Source organism: Chiloscyllium punctatum, chromosome 6, assembly GCF_047496795.1.
Source record: "Chiloscyllium punctatum isolate Juve2018m chromosome 6, sChiPun1.3, whole genome shotgun sequence".
Lineage (NCBI taxonomy): Eukaryota > Metazoa > Chordata > Chondrichthyes > Orectolobiformes > Hemiscylliidae > Chiloscyllium > Chiloscyllium punctatum.
The window spans coordinates 40,566,445-40,590,863 of NC_092744.1; the positions used below are offsets into that span (position 1 = coordinate 40,566,445).

The 24,419-nt window shown below is 40.0% G+C and overlaps 1 protein-coding gene across 3 annotated transcripts in view; it reads left to right on the forward strand.

Moving 5' to 3' along the window:
* The window catches only part of dis3l2 (DIS3 like 3'-5' exoribonuclease 2), a 282,451-nt gene that overhangs the window by 3,367 nt on the left and 254,665 nt on the right, over positions 1-24,419 (forward strand). The window contains exons 1-2 of one of the 3 annotated variants that reach the window (XM_072572522.1): positions 2,764-2,867; positions 5,719-6,598. In XM_072572522.1, coding sequence (XP_072428623.1) covers positions 2,850-2,867; positions 5,719-6,598 — 898 coding nt within the window. In that variant the 5' untranslated portion in view covers positions 2,764-2,849. Of the gene's footprint in view, positions 1-2,763; positions 2,868-5,718; positions 6,599-24,419 lie in introns of those variants that run through there. The other 2 variants (XM_072572523.1, XM_072572524.1) reach the window with 2 other exon arrangements.

A 24,419-nucleotide genomic window follows, 5' to 3' on the forward strand; every position in this document is an offset into this window, starting at 1 on the left:
TATCTAAATCATTTATATAAATGATAAAAGTGGACTGAGCACTGGTTGCAGGCCTCCAGTCTGAAAAACAAACTGCTGTTAAGCCAATTTTGTATTGGCAAGCTCCCCTGAATCCCATGTAATCTAACTGTACTAATTAGTCTACCATGCTGAATGTTATGAAAGGCTTCATTAAAAAGTCCAAGTAAATGATGTCTACCACTATGCCCTTATCAATTATCTTGACTACCTTCTCAAAAACATACAATAACATTTGTGAGATATGATTTCCCATGTACAAAACCATGCTGATTATCCATAATCATGCCTTGCCTCACCAAATGCATATAAATCCTATCTTTCAGAATCACCTCAAGCAACTTAACCACTACCAACGTCAGACTCACAGGTCTATAATTTCCTGACTTCTCCTTACATCCCTTCTTAAACAATGACAGAGCATTAGCCATTCTCCAGTCTATTGGCATCTCATCTGCAGTTAGAGATGATATAAATATTTCTACAAGAGGCCCTGCAATTTCTCCCCTAACTTCCCACAATGTTCTGGGATACTCTTCATTAGGTCCTGGAGATTTATCCATCTTTTATTTGCCAAGACCTCCAGCACTCCTCTTCTGTAATGTGAACTGTTTTCAAACCATCAATATTTATTTCCCTGAGTTCTTTAGCCTATATTTCTTTCTTCGCAGTAAAACCAAGCATTATATTCATTTAATATATCTGCCATCTCCTGATATTTTAAACACAAAGACAACCCCTTTGATCTTTCAGGGGCCCTACTCTCTCTATTTGTTTTCTTACTCTTCATGTATTTGTAGAATCTCTTTGGATTATCCTTAACCTTATCAACCAAGACTATTTCATTTCCCCTCTTTGTCTTCCTAATCTCCCTCTTAAGAATTACCCTACATTCTTTATACTATTAAAGAGTATGAGGTGGACTAAAGTTTTGCTGGAGCCTTGAAGGTATAATATGGTTAATTGACACAATGAAATAAAAAAAGTCAATGCCAAATTAAAAGCATTGCATAAACTTCTCAATGTGAAGCATTAAATGCCTTATGTATATGGCATACCCTAAATGGTACATTTAGTTTAATTCCTTCGTTCCTCTTTTTTTGTTAATTTTAATAGTTACGTGTTGGCACAAGCGTGGCTCCATTTGTGTTCTGAGGACCATCGATCTGACCTCGGAAGAATGTATCAACACGTTAACATCTTTTCTTGCTATATCCAGATAAATAATTTACTAGAAAATATCCCACTATAAAACAACTTAGCCCAATAGCCCCCTGTGCTCCAAAAAGGGCATTTTATTCTGTTCATCTTATGCCAAACCTCCGAAATTGACACTGGTCACCCACAGCTAATCCCCTCTTACTAGTTTCACTAAATCACATGAAAGGGACTAGGAATAGTCTTGATGGTAAATAGTAGACTCGATCGTGGCTCAATTTAGTTTGTTGCATTTTAAAATCAATTTATTTTCACCATTGCTTATTTTGTCAATAGCTGCGTCTTAAAATAGGGATGAAAATTTTGTAAGAATAATGTTTGCACCTAGAACTATTAATTTAAACACGAAGGCAAGCGGTTGATATGCCATACAATTTGTTATTAAACAACATTTTGTCCATGCCTCATAGCAAAGTAAACTGCATTAATTTCAGCTAAACAGAAGCGATGTAGTACAGTTGATTAGGGTAGTTTTGACGGATCACGGATACACTTAATATTGAACGGTGATCACAACTAAACATCAACTATTATCGCCTCTTATTTTTACCGGCTGTACATGTACGCATTACGAGGCGTTGCAGAGAGGAACGGTCCTTGGTTATGCATACGAGGTTATGTCCCATCCGAAAGTATTATCGTAACCATTTCTTGACGATAATATTATACTGTCGATTGTCAGTATGTATGAAATAAATATGCACGAGTGAATCAAATGTAACGGTGAGAACCTAAATGTAGCGTCCATTCCCATGGGCACCTCAGGGGTTTCATTCAGAATTTGTTATATATTAGCAGTAGAGTAATAATAATGTGGCACTGAAAATGTCACCTGCTCGGAGGTTACCTTCCCAAATCAAAATTTCCCACCAACAGATCTGTGAAAACAAGATCAAAAACTGAGCAAGTTAGGATTTGGGATTTGAAGATGGTTTACACGCAATACTGATTACATAAATAATTTGACAATATTATGGAGGCGTTAAACCGATTACTTGGAGGCATGAGGACAGTTCCAGTATTTACTCGAATTGCCGGCTGTTTTTTTCTCTAATATTTAACTATTTCTAAAAATAATGGAGGAAGTCGCTATAACTACGCAAAGGAAGGCAGGCTGATGTCAGCTTTAATGTGTTTTCCTGTATTACGATATACCATCTGTCTCATTTCTAAATAATACATTTATATCAAACCAGACGCTTCCTATTGTCAGCTGCTTTGTTGTCTGTGCAGTTGCTGTCCAAGGTGGCAACGATGATTGATCGTCGTTAAAAACTGGCAATGACCTCAATTGTGGGGCAAACGTCGACACTTCAAACTGCTTTTTTCTAAGAATGAATCTTGGAAACTATCGGAATAATGTATACGTTATAAGGCATTGCATTTTAGATGTAAGAGATGTGAACGGGGGAGGGGTGGGGCTACTGCAAGACTCGTTCAAGGTTCTGGGGCGACGGGGCACCGACGCGAGGGATGGACCAGAACACATCTCCCACAATGCAATGCCTCCCACCTCCCCCCAGCTTCCGGGCAATGTGACCCGGAAGGAGTTCGCTGCCGTGTAGCGCTCGAGAGGCTCTGGTTGCTGTTGACCGAGGAATGGCACTTCCTTCATGTTAGGTTTCTCTTCTGTAAGTCACAGGAGCTGGGAGCGGGTGTTTTGCTCAGTACATCACAATGACAGATCCCTTTCCTTGAAGGAGAAAACTCGTCTTTGAGTTGCGCCGAGTCTGCATCTGTTGATTTCATGGGCCTTCCTGGTTAAAGGAGCGCACGACCTTACACTGGGACAGCTTACTGTCTCTCCAGTTGCTAATCGTATGGCACTGGTGGTAGGGGGCCCGATGTTGGACTCAATCTGAGAGTCCTTCATTGTGCTAGTGCCATCTAAGGTCATTGCCGGCACTTATTGAGCAACAATGTTTTCCCCTGATTGACAGACTGTTAGCCTATTTGAAACTTTTGCTACCTGGATGAGTGTATTCTAATTTTTTTTTGTCAAGCATGAGCGTTTACAAACCCATTTTAATCACTTGAATGTATTTGAACTACAGTTCATATGATGTGACCATCAATCACACGACCAGCATTTCATATTGCTAATCCCTAATTGTCTTTCAGGAGATGGTGGTGAATTGCATGCTTTAATAGTTTGTTTAGTATTGTGAAGGAGGGAGCTCCAAGATATTTGCAGTAAAGGAATGGTGATTATTGTTCCATGTCAAAATGGTGAGTGGAGGTGTCATTGCAGACAGTGAAGTTCCCAAAATCTTATAATCCCGTTGTTAGGTATTAAGAAAGGTGCTATTTAAAAGGTCCATTTCTAAGTTATTGTATTACACCTTAGAAATGTTACATTGTACTGCCAGTGACATAGGGAATGGATGTTTGAGGTGATGGCTGTGGGTTTTGATCACTTTGGCTTGAATAGTATAAATGTTTGAGTTGCACTCATCTAGACAAGTGGAAAATATTCCACTGTGTTCCTGACTCATGCCTTGGAGGTGGTGGGCAGACTTTGGGAGTCAAAAAGTGAGTCACTCCCCATAGATTCTCAGCTTCTGACTTGCTTGGTATCTATGCAGCTGGTGCAATTAAGTTTCTGATCAATGGTAACTTCCAGCCTGTTGATAATGGAGGAAATTCAGAAACGTTGGCATCATTGAGCATCATGGGAAGATGTTTAGATTTTCTCTTGTTGGTGATGGTCATTTACTGACACTCATGTGGTGTACATGTTACATTCTACTCAACAGCTCAAGCCTGACTGTGCAGACCTATCTGCATTCAGGAATGGACTGCTGTATTATCAGAGGAGTTATGGATGGCATTGACTGTGTGCAATCATCAGTGTCCCACTTCTGACCTTATGATTGAGAAAATGTCATTGATGAAGCAGCCAAAGGTAGTTGGACCTTGATCTTTGGCTACTATGGGCATATTCAGTGACCTTTTCAGGTTACCCCTTGACTGGGTGATGACAGTTGAGAAAAATTTGAGCAAAGTGAGCAAGCTGTCTGCTTGCCTTGCTTCTGTGGTCTTGTACACATTTGTACACTGATAAGACAGAATGGAGTATGTAAGAGACATACAATAACTAATTCTTATTTATTTTTGTTAGTTTCTTTTTGTTCTGTTGAAGTCAAACTTACACTACTTATTTGTTGCGCCTCTTCAAAGCAAAATTGTACACAAACACTTGTTTCTCTGTGACACTAATTCATCACTCTTTATAGATTAATTTCTTTTCTAAACAATTAATAGTTACAGCTTCTTACCTCGTCTCTTTTGTGCACCTCCTCACCAACCAGTGTCTGTTCTTTCTTTCAAGGTTATGATTAGATATAATTGCTGGACATATGATTACTTTCATTTGGAGCCATAGAGTCACAGGAATGTACTGCATGGAAACAGACCTTTTGGTCCAATTGTACATGCTGATGAGATATCCTAAACTAATAAAGTCCCATTTGCCAGCATTTGGCCCATATTCTTCCAAACCCTTCCTCTTCATGTGCCTATCCAGATGCCTTTTAAATGTTGATATTGTACCAGCTTGCTCCACCACCACCTCTGGCAGCTCCATACATGCACCACCCTCTGAATGAAAATGTTGCCCCTTTTAAATGTTTGCTCTTTCACCTTAAACCTATACCCTCTAGTTTAACACTCCCTTACCCTGGGAAAAAGACCTTGGCTATTCATCCTATCCATGCCCCTCATGATTATATAAATCTTTGTAAGATTCTCCCCATAACCTCTGACATTCTAGGGAAAATCTGTCTTGAGGTTATATAAATTAGCTAACCCCAAATGTGCACAGCTCCAATTCAAAATTTGCGTCATTTTGAAGTAAACAAATATCCACTCATTGTTGGACTTCATACTTTTAATGGTGTGCTATTGAATCACAGACATCAGAAGAGTACTATTTCCCATCTGGTCTGTGCTAAATTAGCAGATGTCAGCTGCAGCAATAATGGGGAATGTTATGATTGTTTCAGTTTTTCCTCAGTATCGAGAGATCTACCAGGGGGTCTGCTTCCTCATGACTGTCCAAGTGATCTGTGGAAAATAATGATGTGTGAAGGCAAGGTTGGGTTCAACTGTCACTTTGGTAGAGAGGAGTCAAATGATTTTAATTTAGGTGAAATACTCTGGAATTATAAACCTTTAGGAAAAGGGAGTAAGCTATACAAAAGAGAGTAAGATAATCTAAAATGAACTCATGAAGGTTACTGCAGTTTTTTTAAAAAAATGACTTTCACTTTTAAAATAATTCACCTCAGTAATTTTGTGAATCAAGTATAATGTTCTTTAATAGTAGTTTTTTTCATCAAGTTTCACTCTTTCTCCTGCTCTTTGATCACTTGTCCTGATACCTCTGATGGGTTGTTGTTTTAAAGCTATTTTAAACATTTACTTTTGGATATTCCAGGATAATATATTATATACATCTGATGAGTATTATTTTTTCTACAGCTTCACTTTTCTCTTTTGTGGCTACCAACATCACCAATGGATCATTCAGGACAAACAAAGGAAACATTTCCCTCTTTTGATGCAAGATATAGTGTTAGTAAGATTTGCTATCCACAAAAAAATGCTTATTCCAGGCTGGTAAATCAGCATCGTAGTGGAAGGTTTAGAGCATACCTAAACCAATTTGCTCAGCAAATAAATTGCATAGACAAAAACGATGAAAATGGAAATACTCCTGGAACTCATTTGAATCCTTCGGAAGTAGAAATGATGCAACAAAAAGATCTTAATATTGGACAATATCTAAGAGACAATAACAGAACTGCTGTGTTGACAAGCATGCCTCTTAGTCTTTTGGAAAAAGTTGGGAATACTGATGAGTCAGACATGTTTGACCCTTGGAAGAAGAAACAGGGTTTGACAACCAGGAAGGAAAACAAGCAAAGAGGCATCAACGTCAACCAGGATGAAGATACTGAATCAGCAAATGAAGTTATGTTCAAAGAAACTAGGCCTAAACAAGACCATCCAAAACCACATGCAGATCACCATAAAGAGTTTGTGGGGCTTGAAAAAACTGCAACTGCTGGAGATAGTGATCATTACTCTGAGTCTGTATTGCCAAGGCATAAACCATCTTTTGACAGTTGTAGTCATGATATTGATCTAGGGAGAATGGAAAGTCATGTGCAAATAATTAATGAAATGGAAATACAGAACAATAAGAAAAAGAAAAACAGAAGAAAGAGCAAAGGAAAAAATGACATAAGCTTGGGTGTAACTCAGTGTTCTGGTGGACTATATGCTGGAGACCAAATTACTGCACTTCATGATTTAGGACCTACTGTGCCAGAGAAAATCAATATCGACCATTTGCAAAGTAAGGCAATAGAAGATATTTTTCCCTGTTAAGTGTTGTTGAATTCTTATGCTTTGAGTATTAAATATTTTTATCTAATGGGAAAATGCTCAAAGAATTAATACAACTTGAAAATTAATTTTCTCAAAATTCAGATGCTTAGACATGCTGATGTAATTTGTTAAACCCTTGCGATTGCTCAAAGTCAAGACAGTGTCTCTTAATCAGGAAGGTAGGTGGGAATAAAATTCACCCAAACTGAGGCATAAAGAAAATAAAGCTTTAAAACTTTCCAGAAAATAATTTGATTTTCATAAAAAAAATTAAATGTATCCTCTTTATTGTGACCTTGCAAACAATTGCATTTGATTTTGCATATAAATTCCTCATCACAAATATTATCATCACTTAGAAGTTTTTACAATAGGAAAATCCCTAACTAAATGTTTAAATTGCTGGTTTGCTGTGCATTCTAGTACAGGGAGGGCATTCAAACACTTTCTATTCAGGGTTGTGTGTTGCGCCTAATATCTGATTAATATCATTTAGTCGTTTAGGCACTGGATGTTATCTGGATTCTGGATTTTTTTGAAGGATCATTATCATTTGCACATTTAATGAAATGACATTTTGTTAGAATATTGAGTTGTTTTGCTGAAAATGTTGATTTGTTTTAAAATATTGTGGGTTCCTTCAGCAGCTATGGTGGAATTTGACACAAAATGTGACCAGGGTTTTTGGAGCAGATTGTTGCCTATGTATCAACTTAGAGCATGCTCAGTGAGATGGAAATTCTTATTAAACAGATGTTGTTTTCAGTTTTGTTGTTACAGTGCCATCCCATGCAGCAAAAAGCCTCAATGAAGAGCTGCATATTTCCAGGAATTTTAGTTAAGACTGTGTGGTTGAGCTATGTGCTCAACTGAGTACATTCTTCACTATTTGTTTAGTGAATCCAGGATAATTGCATTGATTTTCCTTGTCACCGTTTTGATACTAAACTGATATACTGCACGTTGCTATGCGTTTTGGAAAGGCAAGTCAGAGTGGGACTTAATAGTAAGATCCTAGGGAGTGTTGCTGAACAAAGAGACCTTGGAGTGCAAGTTCATAGTTCCTTCAAAGTGGAGTCACAGGTAGGTAGGATAATGAAGAAGGCGTTTGGTATGTTCTCCTTTATTGGATAGAGCATTGAATACAGGAGTTGGGAGGTCATGTTGCGGCTGTACAGGACATTGGTTAGACCACTTTTGGAATATTATGTGCAATTCTGGTCTCCTTCTTCCTATTGGAAGGATGTTGTGAAACTTGAAAGGGTTCAGAAAAGATTTACAAGGATGTTGCCAGTGTTGGAGGATTTGAGCTACAGGTCGAGGCTGAATAGGCTGGGGCTGTTTTCCCTGGAGCGTCAGAGGCTGAGGGATGACCTTATAGAGGTGTATAAAATTATGAGGGGCATGGCTAGGATAAATAGACAAGGTCTTTCTCCTGAGGTGGGGGAGTCCAGAACCAGTGGGCATTGGTTGAGGGTGAGAGGAGAAAAATTTAAAAGGGACCTAAGAGGCACCCTTTCCATGCAGAGGGTCGTGTGTGTATGGAATGAGCTTCCAGAGAAGTGGTGGAGGCTGGTACAGTCGCTGCATTTAAAAGGCATTTGGATGAGTACATGAATAGGAAGGGTTTAGAGGGATATGGGCTGGGTGCTGGCAAATGCGACTAGATTAGGTTGCAATATCTGGTCGGCATGGGCAAGTTGGACTGGAGTGTCTGTTTCTGTGCTGTACATCCCTATGACTTTATGTCCAGCTTTGACAAAAATCCTTAAATACCATAGTTGGTTGGCTTTTAAATTTGTATGTTAATTTTGCTTCAACATGTAACATTTATACACCTCCCAAGTCTTAAGTGTCTCATTAACTAATGGCAGAGATTGAATTCTTTTAAAGTTGAGAATAAAGAAGAGTAAAACTACTGGGATGGAATTTTCTGCAAGGCTAAGATCACCAATATACATCATATCTTAAGACATTTTGTGTACTGATTTCACCATTGCTAATTTAATGCAAAATGTCTGAGCTTTCCAATTAGACGTTTCTGCAGTGAACAAAAGGGACACAATCATGACTGGTTTATTGATCCCATATGCTAAAAGTGTAGCTTTGTTGTAATGATGATTAAATTCTGAATTCATAAGAAATGCTACAATAACGTTGTCATTTTCACCAGTACAGGGATGTGTATTTAGATAGTTTTGCTGAATTTACTAAAAATTCTCAATCTGTAAAGCATTCAGCTGCAAATGCAAAGTTTATAATGATTGGCGTTCATCAGTGTCATGAAATGGACATTTGAAGTTGTAAAAATATAATTTTTCTGCATAAGTCTGTATGAACAAACAAAATGACTAAAGTGACAAAGTTACTAAAACAACATACTTTCATCATAAATGAAATCTGTTGTGGTACTTTCAGGGTCTGATAGTCATCCTGCTATCTTCTGACCCTTACCCGCGGAGATCTACAAAGTGCTTAAAAAGGCTTTTATTACTTGCTATAGCAAGGCACTCTAAACGATCTAAACTCAACACACTGAAGATGCTGAACAAAGAATTACAGAGGCAGTTATACTCTCAAATTCAGTTGCAGGAAATTGTCATAAATTAAAAGGGGTACACTTATCTAAATCCATTGTTACTGTTTATTTAGTTTGCATCATGCACTGCAGGAGTACAATTAACTGATCACTATGAAAGTATGCCAGTCTAAGTATAGTATGCATTTAGTGTAAATGCATGTACATTCTATCATGTCTGATTGCACTGCAAGGAGAAAGTGAGGACTGCTGATGCTGGAGACCAGAGTTGAAAAGTGTGGTGCTGGAAAAGCGCAGCAGGCCAGGCAGCATCCGAGGAGCCAGAGAATTGACATTTCGGGCAAAAGCCAAGCAGGCTGAGATAAAAGGTGGGGGTGGGGCGCTGGGAATATGATAGGTGGAAGGTGAGGGTGATGGGCCAGAGAGGGGATGGGGGCAGAGAGGTCGGGAAGAAGATTGCAGGTCAAGAGGGTGGTGCAGAATCCGGGGGTTGAGACTGAGATAAGGTGGGGGGAGGGGAAGTGAGGAAGCTGGAGAAATCTACATTCATCCCGTGTGGTTGGAGGGTTCCTAGGCGAAGATGAAGCGCGCTTCCTCCAGGCATCGTGTGGCCAAGGTCTGGCGATGGAGGAGGCCAAAGACCTGCATGTCCTTGGCAGAGTGGGAGGGGGAGTTAAAGCCTCCAGCAACAGACCTCCCTCCAGATCCTCCGCTCCACGCTCGCAGCCATGCGCCGTTACCTACAGTCCCTGCAGTCAGCCCTGCCCCAGCTCAGGACAACACTCTTCCTCCCCAATGGATCCCTCTATGTCTGTCGCAAATTCACCTGCACCTCCACACACATCATTTACTGTATTTGCTACACCCGATGTGGTCTCCTCTACATTGGGGAGACAGGCTGCCTACTTGTGGAACGTTTCAGGGAACACCTCTGGGACACCCGCACCAACCAACCCAACCGCTATGTGGCTGAACACTTAAACCACACGGGATGAATGTAGATTTCTCCAGCTTCCTCACTTCCCCTCCCCCACCTTATCTCAGTCCCAACCCCCGGATTCAGCACCACCCTCTTGACCTGCAATCATCTTCCCAACCTCTTCTCCCCCCACCCCCTCTCCAGCCTATCACCCTCAACCTCACCTCCTTCCACCTATCGTATTCCCAGCGCCCCTCCCCGCGCCTCCTTCCTGTAGAGGGGCTTATGCCCAAAATGTCAATTCTCCTGCTCCTCGGATGCTGCCTGGCCTGCTCCGCTTTTCTAGCACCACACTGATTGCACTACAAGCCTCACTTTGCGTTTAACATAACGGCTCATGTCTGGCTTATGTATATCAATCGTCTTCCTCTGTCCAGTGTTCCTGGTGTTCTAATGACATCTTTAAAGGCACAGAGATTCAAAGAATAACCAACCTATGTGTAGTTGCATGCATTATCATTATCATTCCTTTGATATCTTGCAGATACGTTGATTCTTAGAATCGATGGAATGGGTGACCCCACATTTCTTCCTTCATATCGTTTAGCTAACAGTTTTGTGTCCTTGAGTTTATACACAGCTCGCAGCTCTGAACTGTGTGCCATTAACTATTGTTTTGCAGGGTAGGTTTTTCTTTAACTCTTTCAGCCCTCTTTTCAAGGGCTGAATTTTGTGTTGAGGCTACCTTTATGACCGTTTGGGTGGCCAGACACATTTTGGTTACCTTCCACCAATTAGTACATGACATCCTGCAGTCCCTGGCAGTAGAAAATCCCACCAGTGATGGGTCCTACATTGTTTCAGCCCCTGCCAGTTTGGGTGGCTCGATTTATTTGTATTTGTTCCTTATGAATCTGCTGTCTGGAGGACCTGATTTATTCTTGAGCAATTTCTGCAGTGTTCTGCATGGCTTATTGCATCACTTTTTCTGAGGCTTCATCAACATACATTGAGTCTTCCCATCGGGCCCCAACAGATAGCTTGATGTTTTGCTGGGCAGATAGAATTCCCTTACAGTCAACGATTCCATTACTTGCAGGCAATAATTGAGACTGCTTTCACAAATTAAGCCCCCAGAGACTATCTCCTTCTCTGGGTCCTATTTGTACAGTTTTAAATGTATTTTCTAATGGCCAAATATCAACAGCTATTTCATTGTTAGTTTTCAAGGGTTTCAGCACTTGGATATTATATAATGCTGTGATTTCAAATAGCAGTCTGCACTACTCACAAATGTTAGGCCCTTCTTTTGGGTCATATATTACTTAGACTTGATTCAGTAACTCCAGTCTCCTTATTCTGCTCACAGTGATTCAAATATGTGACTGGCCTTAAAGACTCCATAGGATAAGTTCTGTTGTATGACTGCCATAATGAATGTTATAGCTCCTTTTACCAGACTCCCCACCTGGTTGAGTGATCACTAGTTCGTTGCCATCTCTATATATGTTAAGAAGATTTTATTTATACAGGGAAGTAAATAAGTATTGGGAAATGGTTCCAAATTTCATATCTTTGATGTTGGACCTAACTCCATCTATCAGGTCTTGGCAAAGTTATCATGTGCCTTGCCTTTGGCTTGGGCCTCACTGGGCCTTTTTCCCATATCCCTTAGTACCTTTGCTTAACATTAAAAGTATCTCAGATTTAAAATCAACACCAAATCAGCATCCACTGAGATGTTAAAGTGAGTTCCAAACAACTACCATCCTTTTGTGTTTAGAAGTGCTTCCTAACATTTCTCCTGAACAATCTGACCCGAAGTCTCAAGATATGTCCTGTACCTTTAGAGGTATACCCTTAGAAAGTTTGGAAAAGAATGGTTAAAAGGTGCATTGTATAAGGCAAAAACTTTAGCTTTTGTTACTTAATGTAAGTGACCTTATTGGTACTTGACATTTGTATACATCTTTAATTGTTAAACGAATGCTAAAACAATTATGATTGGAGAGATAAATATTAGCTAGGTACCTATTCTTTCATTGCACAGCATTGAGATAGATTTAGAAGATCCCAATATGACTGAGCAAAACTACTTGGAGTATTAAAAGAGATGATTTACTTTCTCTATATCATCTGTCTTTTGAAGGAGTCAAAAGTGTTTTCATTCATTGTTAAATTATTAAACAGTTATTTTCATTATAAATTTCTTACAAGCATTAATTATTCTTCATATGTTGGTTTGCTCTTGACAGCTATCCTAAATTCTTCATTTTTATCTATTGATACTTTGTATTTATTGTTGTACATTTTGAGGTTATGCTCTGGTGTGTTTGATCTTTCCCTCGAATGTTGGTGCGGATCTTCAATGGGAGATAACCATTATTGAAGTGTTGACTGGAGTTGCACATTAGGGCAGTGTGAAAGGCTGTATGGAACCGACTCGTCATGATTGCCTGGAAAGTCAAAATTTCCATAAGGGAAGTAACTAACATCTTGAACCCTCTGAGAAGGTGCCCAACACTGAATTAGAAATGGAGATTTTAAGGAGTTACAACTTAGTCTCCTTAATAATTAGTCAGGATCAGTTAGAGGGAATAAAACCTGTCCAAACTCTTGGCTGACTGTAAAACAGCATCCTATCTCCTTCCCAACTACCCCATGGATACCTGAATGCCTCTGAGCCCAAACATGACCCACCTCCCTCAAGTATCCTTCCCAGTTCCGAATTCTCTCCTCCAATGCATTTCTTGCTGACCCCCAAAGATCCAAGTTCCCATATTGTGACTCACCTCCCATCCTCAACCATCACCTACCTACCTGCTGCCAATATCCCACACCCTCCTTGAACTATATTAATAGGGGCTTAGAGCACAAGAGAAGGAATTAATATTGAACTTGTGGAAGACACTTTTAGACCTCAGCTTGAGTATTGTGCACAGTTCTGGGTGCCGTGTTTTAGGAACAATGTGAATGCAGAAGCAATTCTCGAGAATGGTTCCAGGATGAGAAACTTCAGTTATGAGGATAGATTAAAAAAGGTGGGACTGTTCTCCTTGGAGAGAAGGCCAAGAGAAGATCTGATAGAGGTTTTCAAAATCAAAGTGAATTGGTATAGAGTAGATATGGAGAAAGTGCTTTTATTGTAAAGGCGACAAGAGTGAGAGGACATAGATTTAAAGTGATTTGCAAAAGAAGCAAAAGTGATATGAGAAATAAACCTTTTCACTCAGCGAGTAGTTAGAGCATGAAATATTCCACCTTGAAGTGTTTGGAGGTAGGTTCAATTAAGTCATCATGGATAAAAATAATGTGCAAGGATGTTGGGATATAGCAGGAAATTGGCACTAGGTAATCGTGCTTATTTGAAGAGCTGGTGCAGACTTGACTGACCGATTGGCCTCCTTCCAAGTCATAAGACTTCTGAGATACCTCCTACCCACCTGCATATATTTTTATGAATTCACATTATGGGCATCACTGGCTAGACCAATGCTTATTGCCCGTCATTAATAGATGTTGAGAAGCTGCCAGTGGGTTGCCTCGTGGAACATCTGCAGTCCATGTTGTATATGTGCTTCCATAGTTTTGTTATGAAGTTCCAGAATGTATCTGTTATCCATCTCCTGGCTCGTGGAGTTTGTGGGTTTGGAAGATGCTGCTGAAGGAGTCTTGGGGAGTTGTTGCAATGCATCTTGTAGACTGGACATTCTGCTGTTACTGCATTGTGGCAAATATTAGAAGTGTTGGATGGATGCCAGTTAACTGAATGTTCTGTCCTTGTTGGTACCAAGCTTAGTGATTGCAGTTGGAGCTGCATTAATCCATCCAAGTAGGGGGTACTCCATCACATCCTTGACTTGTTTGTTGTAGATGGTAGACAAGCTTTGTGGAGTTGGGAGTTGAATTACTCACTGCAGCACTCCTAGATTTTGATCGGTTCTTGTAGCCATGGTATTCATATGGCGAGTCGAGTTCAACTTCAGGTTAATAATAGCTCCATGATGTTAATAATGGAAGAATTCAGCAATGCTAAGGGCCAATACAGAGGAACCTCGATTATCCGAACGAGATGGGTGGGCTCCATTTTGCTCGGACAATTGATTGTTCGGTTAATTGCTTTCCTCCGGGGCTCAGAGTTTTCTGTAAAGTCTGTTCCCCGTTCAGGAGACTAGACAAAAGCACACCGTGCGAGACCCTGCCCCTCTCCCCCTTCCCCACCGCCCATATATCCACACTCACCGTCTGACCCCAACAACCTCCTCCCGCCCCCAGGGGCAACCGGACTGTATATCAAGAGTAAGATTGCTGCAGCCTTTGTTGAGTAAGTCTCCAAATAGCAGTCTGCACTACTCACAAATGTTAGGCCCTTCTTTTGGGTCATATATTACTTAGACTTGATTCAGTAACTCCAGTCTCCTTATTCTGCTCACAGTGATTCAAATATGTGACTGGCCTTAAAGACTCCATAGGATAAGTTCTGTTGTATGACTGCCATAATGAATGTTATAGCTCCTTTTACCAGACTCCCCACCTGGTTGAGTGATCACTAGTTCGTTGCCATCTCTATATATGTTAAGAAGATTTTATTTATACAGGGAAGTAAATAAGTATTGGGAAATGGTTCCAAATTTCATATCTTTGATGTTGGACCTAACTCCATCTATCAGGTCTTGGCAAAGTTATCATGTGCCTTGCCTTTGGCTTGGGCCTCACTGGGCCTTTTTCCCATATCCCTTAGTACCTTTGCTTAACATTAAAAGTATCTCAGATTTAAAATCAACACCAAATCAGCATCCACTGAGATGTTAAAGTGAGTTCCAAACAACTACCATCCTTTTGTGTTTAGAAGTGCTTCCTAACATTTCTCCTGAACAATCTGACCCGAAGTCTCAAGATATGTCCTGTACCTTTAGAGGTATACCCTTAGAAAGTTTGGAAAAGAATGGTTAAAAGGTGCATTGTATAAGGCAAAAACTTTAGCTTTTGTTACTTAATGTAAGTGACCTTATTGGTACTTGACATTTGTATACATCTTTAATTGTTAAACGAATGCTAAAACAATTATGATTGGAGAGATAAATATTAGCTAGGTACCTATTCTTTCATTGCACAGCATTGAGATAGATTTAGAAGATCCCAATATGACTGAGCAAAACTACTTGGAGTATTAAAAGAGATGATTTACTTTCTCTATATCATCTGTCTTTTGAAGGAGTCAAAAGTGTTTTCATTCATTGTTAAATTATTAAACAGTTATTTTCATTATAAATTTCTTACAAGCATTAATTATTCTTCATATGTTGGTTTGCTCTTGACAGCTATCCTAAATTCTTCATTTTTATCTATTGATACTTTGTATTTATTGTTGTACATTTTGAGGTTATGCTCTGGTGTGTTTGATCTTTCCCTCGAATGTTGGTGCGGATCTTCAATGGGAGATAACCATTATTGAAGTGTTGACTGGAGTTGCACATTAGGGCAGTGTGAAAGGCTGTATGGAACCGACTCGTCATGATTGCCTGGAAAGTCAAAATTTCCATAAGGGAAGTAACTAACATCTTGAACCCTCTGAGAAGGTGCCCAACACTGAATTAGAAATGGAGATTTTAAGGAGTTACAACTTAGTCTCCTTAATAATTAGTCAGGATCAGTTAGAGGGAATAAAACCTGTCCAAACTCTTGGCTGACTGTAAAACAGCATCCTATCTCCTTCCCAACTACCCCATGGATACCTGAATGCCTCTGAGCCCAAACATGACCCACCTCCCTCAAGTATCCTTCCCAGTTCCGAATTCTCTCCTCCAATGCATTTCTTGCTGACCCCCAAAGATCCAAGTTCCCATATTGTGACTCACCTCCCATCCTCAACCATCACCTACCTACCTGCTGCCAATATCCCACACCCTCCTTGAACTATATTAATAGGGGCTTAGAGCACAAGAGAAGGAATTAATATTGAACTTGTGGAAGACACTTTTAGACCTCAGCTTGAGTATTGTGCACAGTTCTGGGTGCCGTGTTTTAGGAACAATGTGAATGCAGAAGCAATTCTCGAGAATGGTTCCAGGATGAGAAACTTCAGTTATGAGGATAGATTAAAAAAGGTGGGACTGTTCTCCTTGGAGAGAAGGCCAAGAGAAGATCTGATAGAGGTTTTCAAAATCAAAGTGAATTGGTATAGAGTAGATATGGAGAAAGTGCTTTTATTGTAAAGGCGACAAGAGTGAGAGGACATAGATTTAAAGTGATTTGCAAAAGAAGCAAAAGTGATATGAGAAATAAACCTTTTCACTCAGCGAGTAGTTAGAGCATGAAATATTCCACCTTGAAGTGTTTGGAGGTAGGTTCAATTAAGTCATCATGGATAAAAATAATGTGCAAGGATGTTGGGATATAGCAGGAAATTGGCACTAGGTAATCGTGCTTATTTGAAGAGCTGGTGCAGACTTGACTGACCGATTGGCCTCCTTCCAAGTCATAAGACTTCTGAGATACCTCCTACCCACCTGCATATATTTTTATGAATTCACATTATGGGCATCACTGGCTAGACCAATGCTTATTGCCCGTCATTAATAGATGTTGAGAAGCTGCCAGTGGGTTGCCTCGTGGAACATCTGCAGTCCATGTTGTATATGTGCTTCCATAGTTTTGTTATGAAGTTCCAGAATGTATCTGTTATCCATCTCCTGGCTCGTGGAGTTTGTGGGTTTGGAAGATGCTGCTGAAGGAGTCTTGGGGAGTTGTTGCAATGCATCTTGTAGACTGGACATTCTGCTGTTACTGCATTGTGGCAAATATTAGAAGTGTTGGATGGATGCCAGTTAACTGAATGTTCTGTCCTTGTTGGTACCAAGCTTAGTGATTGCAGTTGGAGCTGCATTAATCCATCCAAGTAGGGGGTACTCCATCACATCCTTGACTTGTTTGTTGTAGATGGTAGACAAGCTTTGTGGAGTTGGGAGTTGAATTACTCACTGCAGCACTCCTAGATTTTGATCGGTTCTTGTAGCCATGGTATTCATATGGCGAGTCGAGTTCAACTTCAGGTTAATAATAGCTCCATGATGTTAATAATGGAAGAATTCAGCAATACTAAGGGCCAATACAGAGGAACCTCGATTATCCGAACGAGATGGGTGGGCTCCATTTTGCTCGGACAATTGATTGTTCGGTTAATTGCTTTCCTCCGGGGCTCAGAGTTTTCTGTAAAGTCTGTTCCCCGTTCAGGAGACTAGACAAAAGCACACCGTGCGAGACCCTGCCCCTCTCCCCCTTCCCCACCGCCCATATATCCACACTCACCGTCTGACCCCAACAACCTCCTCCCGCCCCCAGGGGCAACCGGACTGTATATCAAGAGTAAGATTGCTGCAGCCTTTGTTGAGTAAGTCTCCAAATAGCGCGCGCACACACATGCACAGAACTTTTTGACAGAGATTATGAGGGGAAGGGGGGGTTTAGGGTTCACCCCTCTGTGTAACTCCAGGGAAAGTGTGGAGAGAGAGAGAGAGGTCATAAATTGTACTGAACATTATGCAATTAAAGTGACTTAAGAGTTTATGATGGAGGAACAGTCATTGTTAAAGCAGCTGAAGATGGCTGGACCTAAGATATTACACTGACGACTTCCTGCAGTGGTGTCCTATGGCTGAGATAATTGACTTCTGACTACTACAAACATTATCCTTTGTATGATTCCTTCCCCCTATTTCCAATGAGTCTAATTTTGTGAGGACTCCTTGATGCCACCCTCAGTAAAATTCTGGCTTGATGTCAAGGGCAATTACCCTCACCTCTCTTGAGTTCAACTCTTTTGTTCATATTGGGATCAAGGCTGTCATGAGGTCAGAACCTGAATAGCCCTGACAGACCGCAAAGCGAGTTGAACATATTCTACTTAATAATGTTGATCTTGTTGCTAACATCATCCATGACCTGTACCCTTCTCCCACCTGGTATCTGTAGCCCCTCACTTACCTTGTCTACCTTCTCTCAGGAAAAGTGGCTTTAACACCTTTACATTGTGGAATACAGCAGCTATTGTGAAAAAGTGAGTGTGACTTATTTGATGATCCGATCTGTTGCTGTCTGTGTGGATTACTACTTCAGCTGGAAAGGCTCCTGGCCTTGAGGTTTGGTTAGTAGACTCCTTGAAAAATAACTTATCATCTGATCTGAGTCAGAAGTGGAGATTCCAGCAAGAAGATCTGGGCCATCATGTACACTTACTTTAGTTTACGGAAGAATACTTTGAAACTGCAGAAGTCTTGTTCCTCAAATCTTTAATTATATCTCAGTCTTCCGATATTTGGGTTAGGCCTGTGCCTCTTTCTGTTTGGATTTTTGGCTTATATGTTTCCCTGGTATCTTTGATTTAGTATAACCATGGCGCTATATAGTTTTGTTTTTTCTTCAGTGGATATAATTTTTAAAATAAGAGTACTTTTTGCCACTCCAAATTGATTTCAGCTTAAATGTCAAATATACTATTATGACCAGTCTGTTTTTTTTCACCTGTAAGCTGTCTTTCCATTATGCATTAGTGTACTTCTAACATTATGTTCGTCCATGGTCCTTTTTTTGGAGAGTTGGCACCTATTGAATTAATTCAGGAGGGATGGGATTGACCTGTGGAACAACAGTGGTATGTATCAACTTATTTTGGTCACAGACAGCACTGAGTTGAAAATAGTTGAGTGATGTCCCAAGTATTGGATTGACCAAACCAGTCTCTTGTCTTGTTGCTTGGCTTTTATGCCAATGGAAATGTGGCAGGTTAAGTATTTGTTTTTACAAAAAAGCCGGATTTTCTCCAAAACTAACAGAATTGTTGCAATGTGTAATGCTGAATTGCATGATTTTTGAAGTTGCTATTTTAAATTTCTAATAGTGTTTTTGAATTGATTTATACCCGTACTTTTTATTTTCATTTGGATTTCTGCCCATGTGACTTATAAGGTGTTGTCTACCGACTGCTTGGAAATGCCTTGCATCCAACAATATCTCCATTTAAAAGCTGTTTGTATTAAGTAGATAGTTCAAGTGGTCCTTCTATAATATAGCATATGTGTTTAATTTTAAAATGCAGACCACCAGAAACTCTTCTAAGAATTGTAGGTTATATGGGTATTTCTGGTTTTAAAGTGGCAGCAGAAGTAAATTCTTTTTGTGTGTATGTTCTCTAAACTGTGTTTTATCAGTTATACTTATTGAATTTAAATTGGCTCCCTTAGTTTAGCTGCTAAAATCTTTAGTGTAAATCCTAATTTCCTGACAATTAAGGCACTATAGTTAAGAATTATCAGTTGTAGGTAAAGGGTTGGAAAAGGTTATAAGAGGTAAGATTAATAATCATCTCAATAGGAATAAGTTGATTAGGGATAGTCAGGACTTTTTTGTGAAGGGTAGGTCGTGCCTCACAAACCTTATTGAGTTCTTTGACAAGGTGACCAAACTGGTGGATGAGGGTTAAGCCATTGATGTGGTGTATATGGATTTCAGTCAAGATTAGAGTGATGCTAGAAAAGCACAGTAGGTCAGGCAGCATCCAAGGAGCAGGAAAATTCAGTAAGGCGTTTGATAAGGTTCGTCATGGTAAGCTAATGCACAAAATATGGAGACATGGGATTGAGGGCGATTTAGCGGTTTGGATCAGAAACTGGCTAGCTGAAAAAAGACAGAAGATGGTAGTTGTTGGGAAATGTTCATCCTGGAGTTCAGTTACTAGTGTGCACTACAAGGATCTGTTTTGAGTCCACTGCTGTTTGTCATTTTTATAAATGACCTGGATGAGGGCATAGAAGGATGGGTTCGTATATTTGCAGATGACACTAAGATCGGTTGAGTTGTGGATCATGCCAAAGGATGTAGTAGTTCGAGTGGACAGTGAGAGCCTTGTGATGGCTAGAATGAAGGATGATAGATATTAGACAGATGTCAGAGGTAGTTTTACTCAGAGAATAGTAAGGGCGTGGAATGCACTGCCTGCAACAGTTGTAGACTCACAAACTTTACGGGCATTGAAATGGTCATTGGATAGGCATTTGGATGAGAATGGAATAGTGTAGGTTAGATGGTATTCACATTGGTTTCACAGGGCAGCGCAACTTTGAGGGCCGAAGGGCCTGTACTGTGTTATAATATTCTATGTTCTAATTATTAGATTAGTATTTTACAGATGGAGCAATTTTAATAATTTTTGCTTAGAATGGGCTTATGCAAAAACTGTATTTTGGATGACAAAAGTTGGAATGTAATTTTTCTGAAGTAAGAACTTGTACTGATTTAGTCAAGAATAGTGCAGTGATTGCTAAAATGTAATTTCCTAAATAAAATTTATTCCTTTGATTCTGCTGCTAAATGCAGTTGAATATTATCCTGGTATAAATTAGCCCATTATTTAGAAGGAGCCGATCCCCTTGCTTATCTTGGCATCCAACTGAGATGATTCCATGGATTGTTTTGCCTTTAGTGCATTATCTGGAGGTCCACACATAACCATGCTTCTGGAGAAAAACAAGCTTCTTGATGCCAATCCTAATTTACCTTCTTGATTTTTCTTTGAAATTCTGTTCTGAATTCACCTTTGCCTTTAAGAAGATGTCTACATAATTTTCTGGAATCAAAGTGTCAAATAATAGAGTAAGAGCATTCAAAATAAGAATGAGTCGACCATAAGCCGCCTTGATACTCAGTAAGACCATTGCTGATCATTTGTTGCAATTCACATTCCCACCTGCTCCCTATAGACCTTGATTTCTGATAGATGACAAATCCAACTCCAATCTTTGTGATTCTGATATTTTGCCTCAATTTAGCCCAAAATGATGGGCTGTTTAGCTGAAACTGCGACTCTGAGTTTGAGACTGGTAGCAAATCAAGATGTATATGTAAAGAATGAAAGCTCACTTGATAAAAAGTGATAGGAAAATTAATGGGATTAAAAATCAACAAGTACATGGACATGATGACCTATATCTGAGGCCTTGAGAAAATGTGGCTATTGAGATGTCAAATGCATTGTTTATAATTATCCAGAATTTCCTTGATTACAGAAATTAGTTGAAAACCACAAATTTAAGTATTCTCTTCAAGAAAGGAGTGACATTGAAATTAGGAAACTAGAGGCCTAACATCTATTTTATTAGTAAAATGCTAGAATCCATTATTAGGGAAGTAGTAGCAGGACATTTAGAGGGTCATAATCGGGCAGAATCAATATGATTTTATAAATGGATAACTGTGTTTAGCAAATTTAAAGTTTTTTTGAGGATGTAACAGGCTACTTTGGAAGATTCCTGTGATGAAGGGGTTGCCTCAAGATGAAAGATTTGATCAGTTTGAGCGAGAGAGCAGCGAGAGAAAGAGATTTTATATTATGGAATGATCTCCTTGGTTCAAAAATATTGACATCACCATGGATGTTGGAACAACCAGTGCAACATAGTGACAAGCCATGCTCAGCAGAACCTCTTGTTTCACAAAATGTAACTCTTTCCCTATCTGCTCATAACTAATACGCATTCTCAGTAGACATTTAAGACAGTTATCTAAGATTCCAAAGAGAGCTTGATCAATTGGGTCAATGGGCTGAGGAGTTGCAGATGCAGTTTAACGTTGAATAAATGTGAGATATCGCATCTTGGTAATGCAAACAAGGGCAGGACTTTAAAAGTAGATCTGTGGTAGCGTTGTTGAAGGTCCTTTCCCCAGGGTAGGGGAGTCCAAAACTGGCATACGTTTAATGTGAGTGGGGGAATATTTAAAAGGGACCTAAGGTGCAACTTTTACTTGTAGAGAGCAGTGCATGTAAAAGCTGTCAGAGGAGGCTGGTCGAATTACAACATTTAAAAGGCATCTGGATGGGTAAATGAAGGGTTTAGTGGGATATGGGCCAAATGCTGGAAAATGGGGTTAGATTAATTTGGGATAACTGGTCGGTGTGGAAGATTTGGACCAAAGAGTTTGTTTCCATGCTGTACATCTTGATGACTGTATGTCATTGTACCTTGGACATGCATGACGTTTGCGATTTTTGAGAAGATTTGTAGCCCAGGTTGAGGTTTGGATTGTAAGTTTGCTTGTAAAGCTGGAAGGTTTGTTTTCAGATGTATTATCACCATGCTCGGTCACGTCATCAGTGAGCCTCCAGTGAAACACTGGTGTTATGTCCCACTTTCAATTTGTGTGCCTTGGTTCCTTAAGGTGGGTGATATCATTTCTGGTTCTTATTCACAGAGGTTGGTAAATGGGATCCAAATCAATGTTTTTATTGATGGAGGTCAGGTTTGAATGCCAGGCCTCAATGAATTCCCATGCGAGTCTCTGTTTAGCCTGTCCTAGGATGGATGTGTTGTCGCAGTCAAATTGGTGTCCTCCTTCATCTGTGTAAGGATACTAATGATAGTGGGTCATGTCCTTTGGTGGCTAGTTGGTGTTCATGTATTCTGGTGGCTAGTTTCCTGCCTATCTGTCCAATGTAGTCTTTGTTACAATCTTTGCATGTTATTTTCTAAATGTTTGTTTTGCTGATTGTTTGTATAGTGTCCTTTAGGTTCATCAGCCGCTGCTTACGTGTGTTGGTAGGTTTGTAGGCTACCATGATGCCCAGGGGTCAGAGTAGTCTGGTAGTCATTTCAGAGATGCCTTTGATATATGGTAATGTGGTTAGAGTTTCTGGGTGTGTTGTGTCTGCTTGTTTGGGTTTGTTGTTTAGGAATCTGTGGACCGTGTTTATTGGCTATCCATTCTTCTTGAACACGCTGTATAGGAATTTTTCTTCTGCTCGCCATTCCTGGGTTCTGTAGTGTGACACATTTAAATAATGTCTTGATGCAGTTTCGTTTGTGGGTGTTGGGATGTAGTTAAGTATCTGGTGTGTGTGTGTGTTCCTTTCCTGTAGATGCTGGTCTGAAGTTCTCCATTAACTATTTGCTCCACTGTGACATCTAGGAAGGGGAGTCTGTTGTTCTCTTTTGTGAATCTTATGCCAGTAAAGATATTGTTGCTGATGTAGGTTTCCTCTAATTTGTTCCATTTTGTGATGACAAAGGTGTGATCCATGTAGCGGACCCAAAGTTTGGGATGGATCATGGGGAGGGCTGTTCATTGGAGTCTCTGCATTACTGCTTCTGCTAAGAAGCCTGTTATTGGTGATCCTATGGGTGTTCTATTGATTTGTTTGTAGGTCTTGTCATTGAAGATGAAGTGGGTAGTGAGGCACAGATCTATTAGCTTGAGGATGTTGTCCTTGCTGATGAAGTTGATGCTGTCAGATGTTTCTGTACTTGGTTTCTCTAGTTTGCCCAGGCTGATGTTAATTGATGCGACTAGGACTGTTACATCAAAGGAGACTATTATTTTGTTCTCTTCTATCTTGGGGTCTTTGGGATTCAGGAATGTTTTGGTGGAGTGAATGGAGTGGCATGAGTCTTCTCTTAGGTATTTCTGTTTGTGGTGGAGTTCTTAACTAGTCTGTATGTCGGTGTTCCACGTAGAGAGACTATGGGTCTGAGGGGGGCCCCTGGTTTGTGTACGTTAGATAGTCCGTAGATGCGGGGTGTGGTGGATCCATCCGGTTTCATTTTTTGGTGATCTGTCTTGTATTGGTAGCCCACAAACCTACCAACACACTTAAACAGTGATTGATGATCCTAAAGAACACTATACAAATAACCAGAAAAACAAATGTCATTTACAAAATACCATGCAAAGACTATAACAAACACTATATCGGACAGAAGGCCAGAAAACTAGCCACCATGATACACGAACACCAACTAGCCACCAAAAGACATTACCCACTATCACTAGTATCCTTACATACAGACGAAGAAAGACACCACTTCAACTGGGAAAACACATCCATCCTATAACAGGATGATGTGGAGTCTGTGTGGGTGGAATTGAGGAACCACAAAGGCAAAAAAACCATAATTGGAGTTGTGTACAGACCTCCTAACAGTGGTCAGGACCAGGGACGCAACATGTACCGGGAAATAGAGAAGGCATGTCAGAAAGGCAAGGTTACATTGATCATGGGTGACTTCAATATGCAGGTGGACTGGGTAAATAATGTTGCTAGTGGATCGAAAGAAAGGGAATTCATGGAATGCTTACAGGATGGCTTTTTGGAACAGCTTGTCATGGAGCCCACAAGAGAGCAGGCTATTCTGGACCGAGTGCTTTACAATGAACCAGACTCTATAAAAGATCTTAAAGTAAGGGAACCCTTAGGAAGTAGCGACCATAATATGGTAGAGTTCAGTCTGGAGTTTGAAAGGGAGAAGGCGAAATCTGATGTAATGGTGTTACAGTTGAATAAAG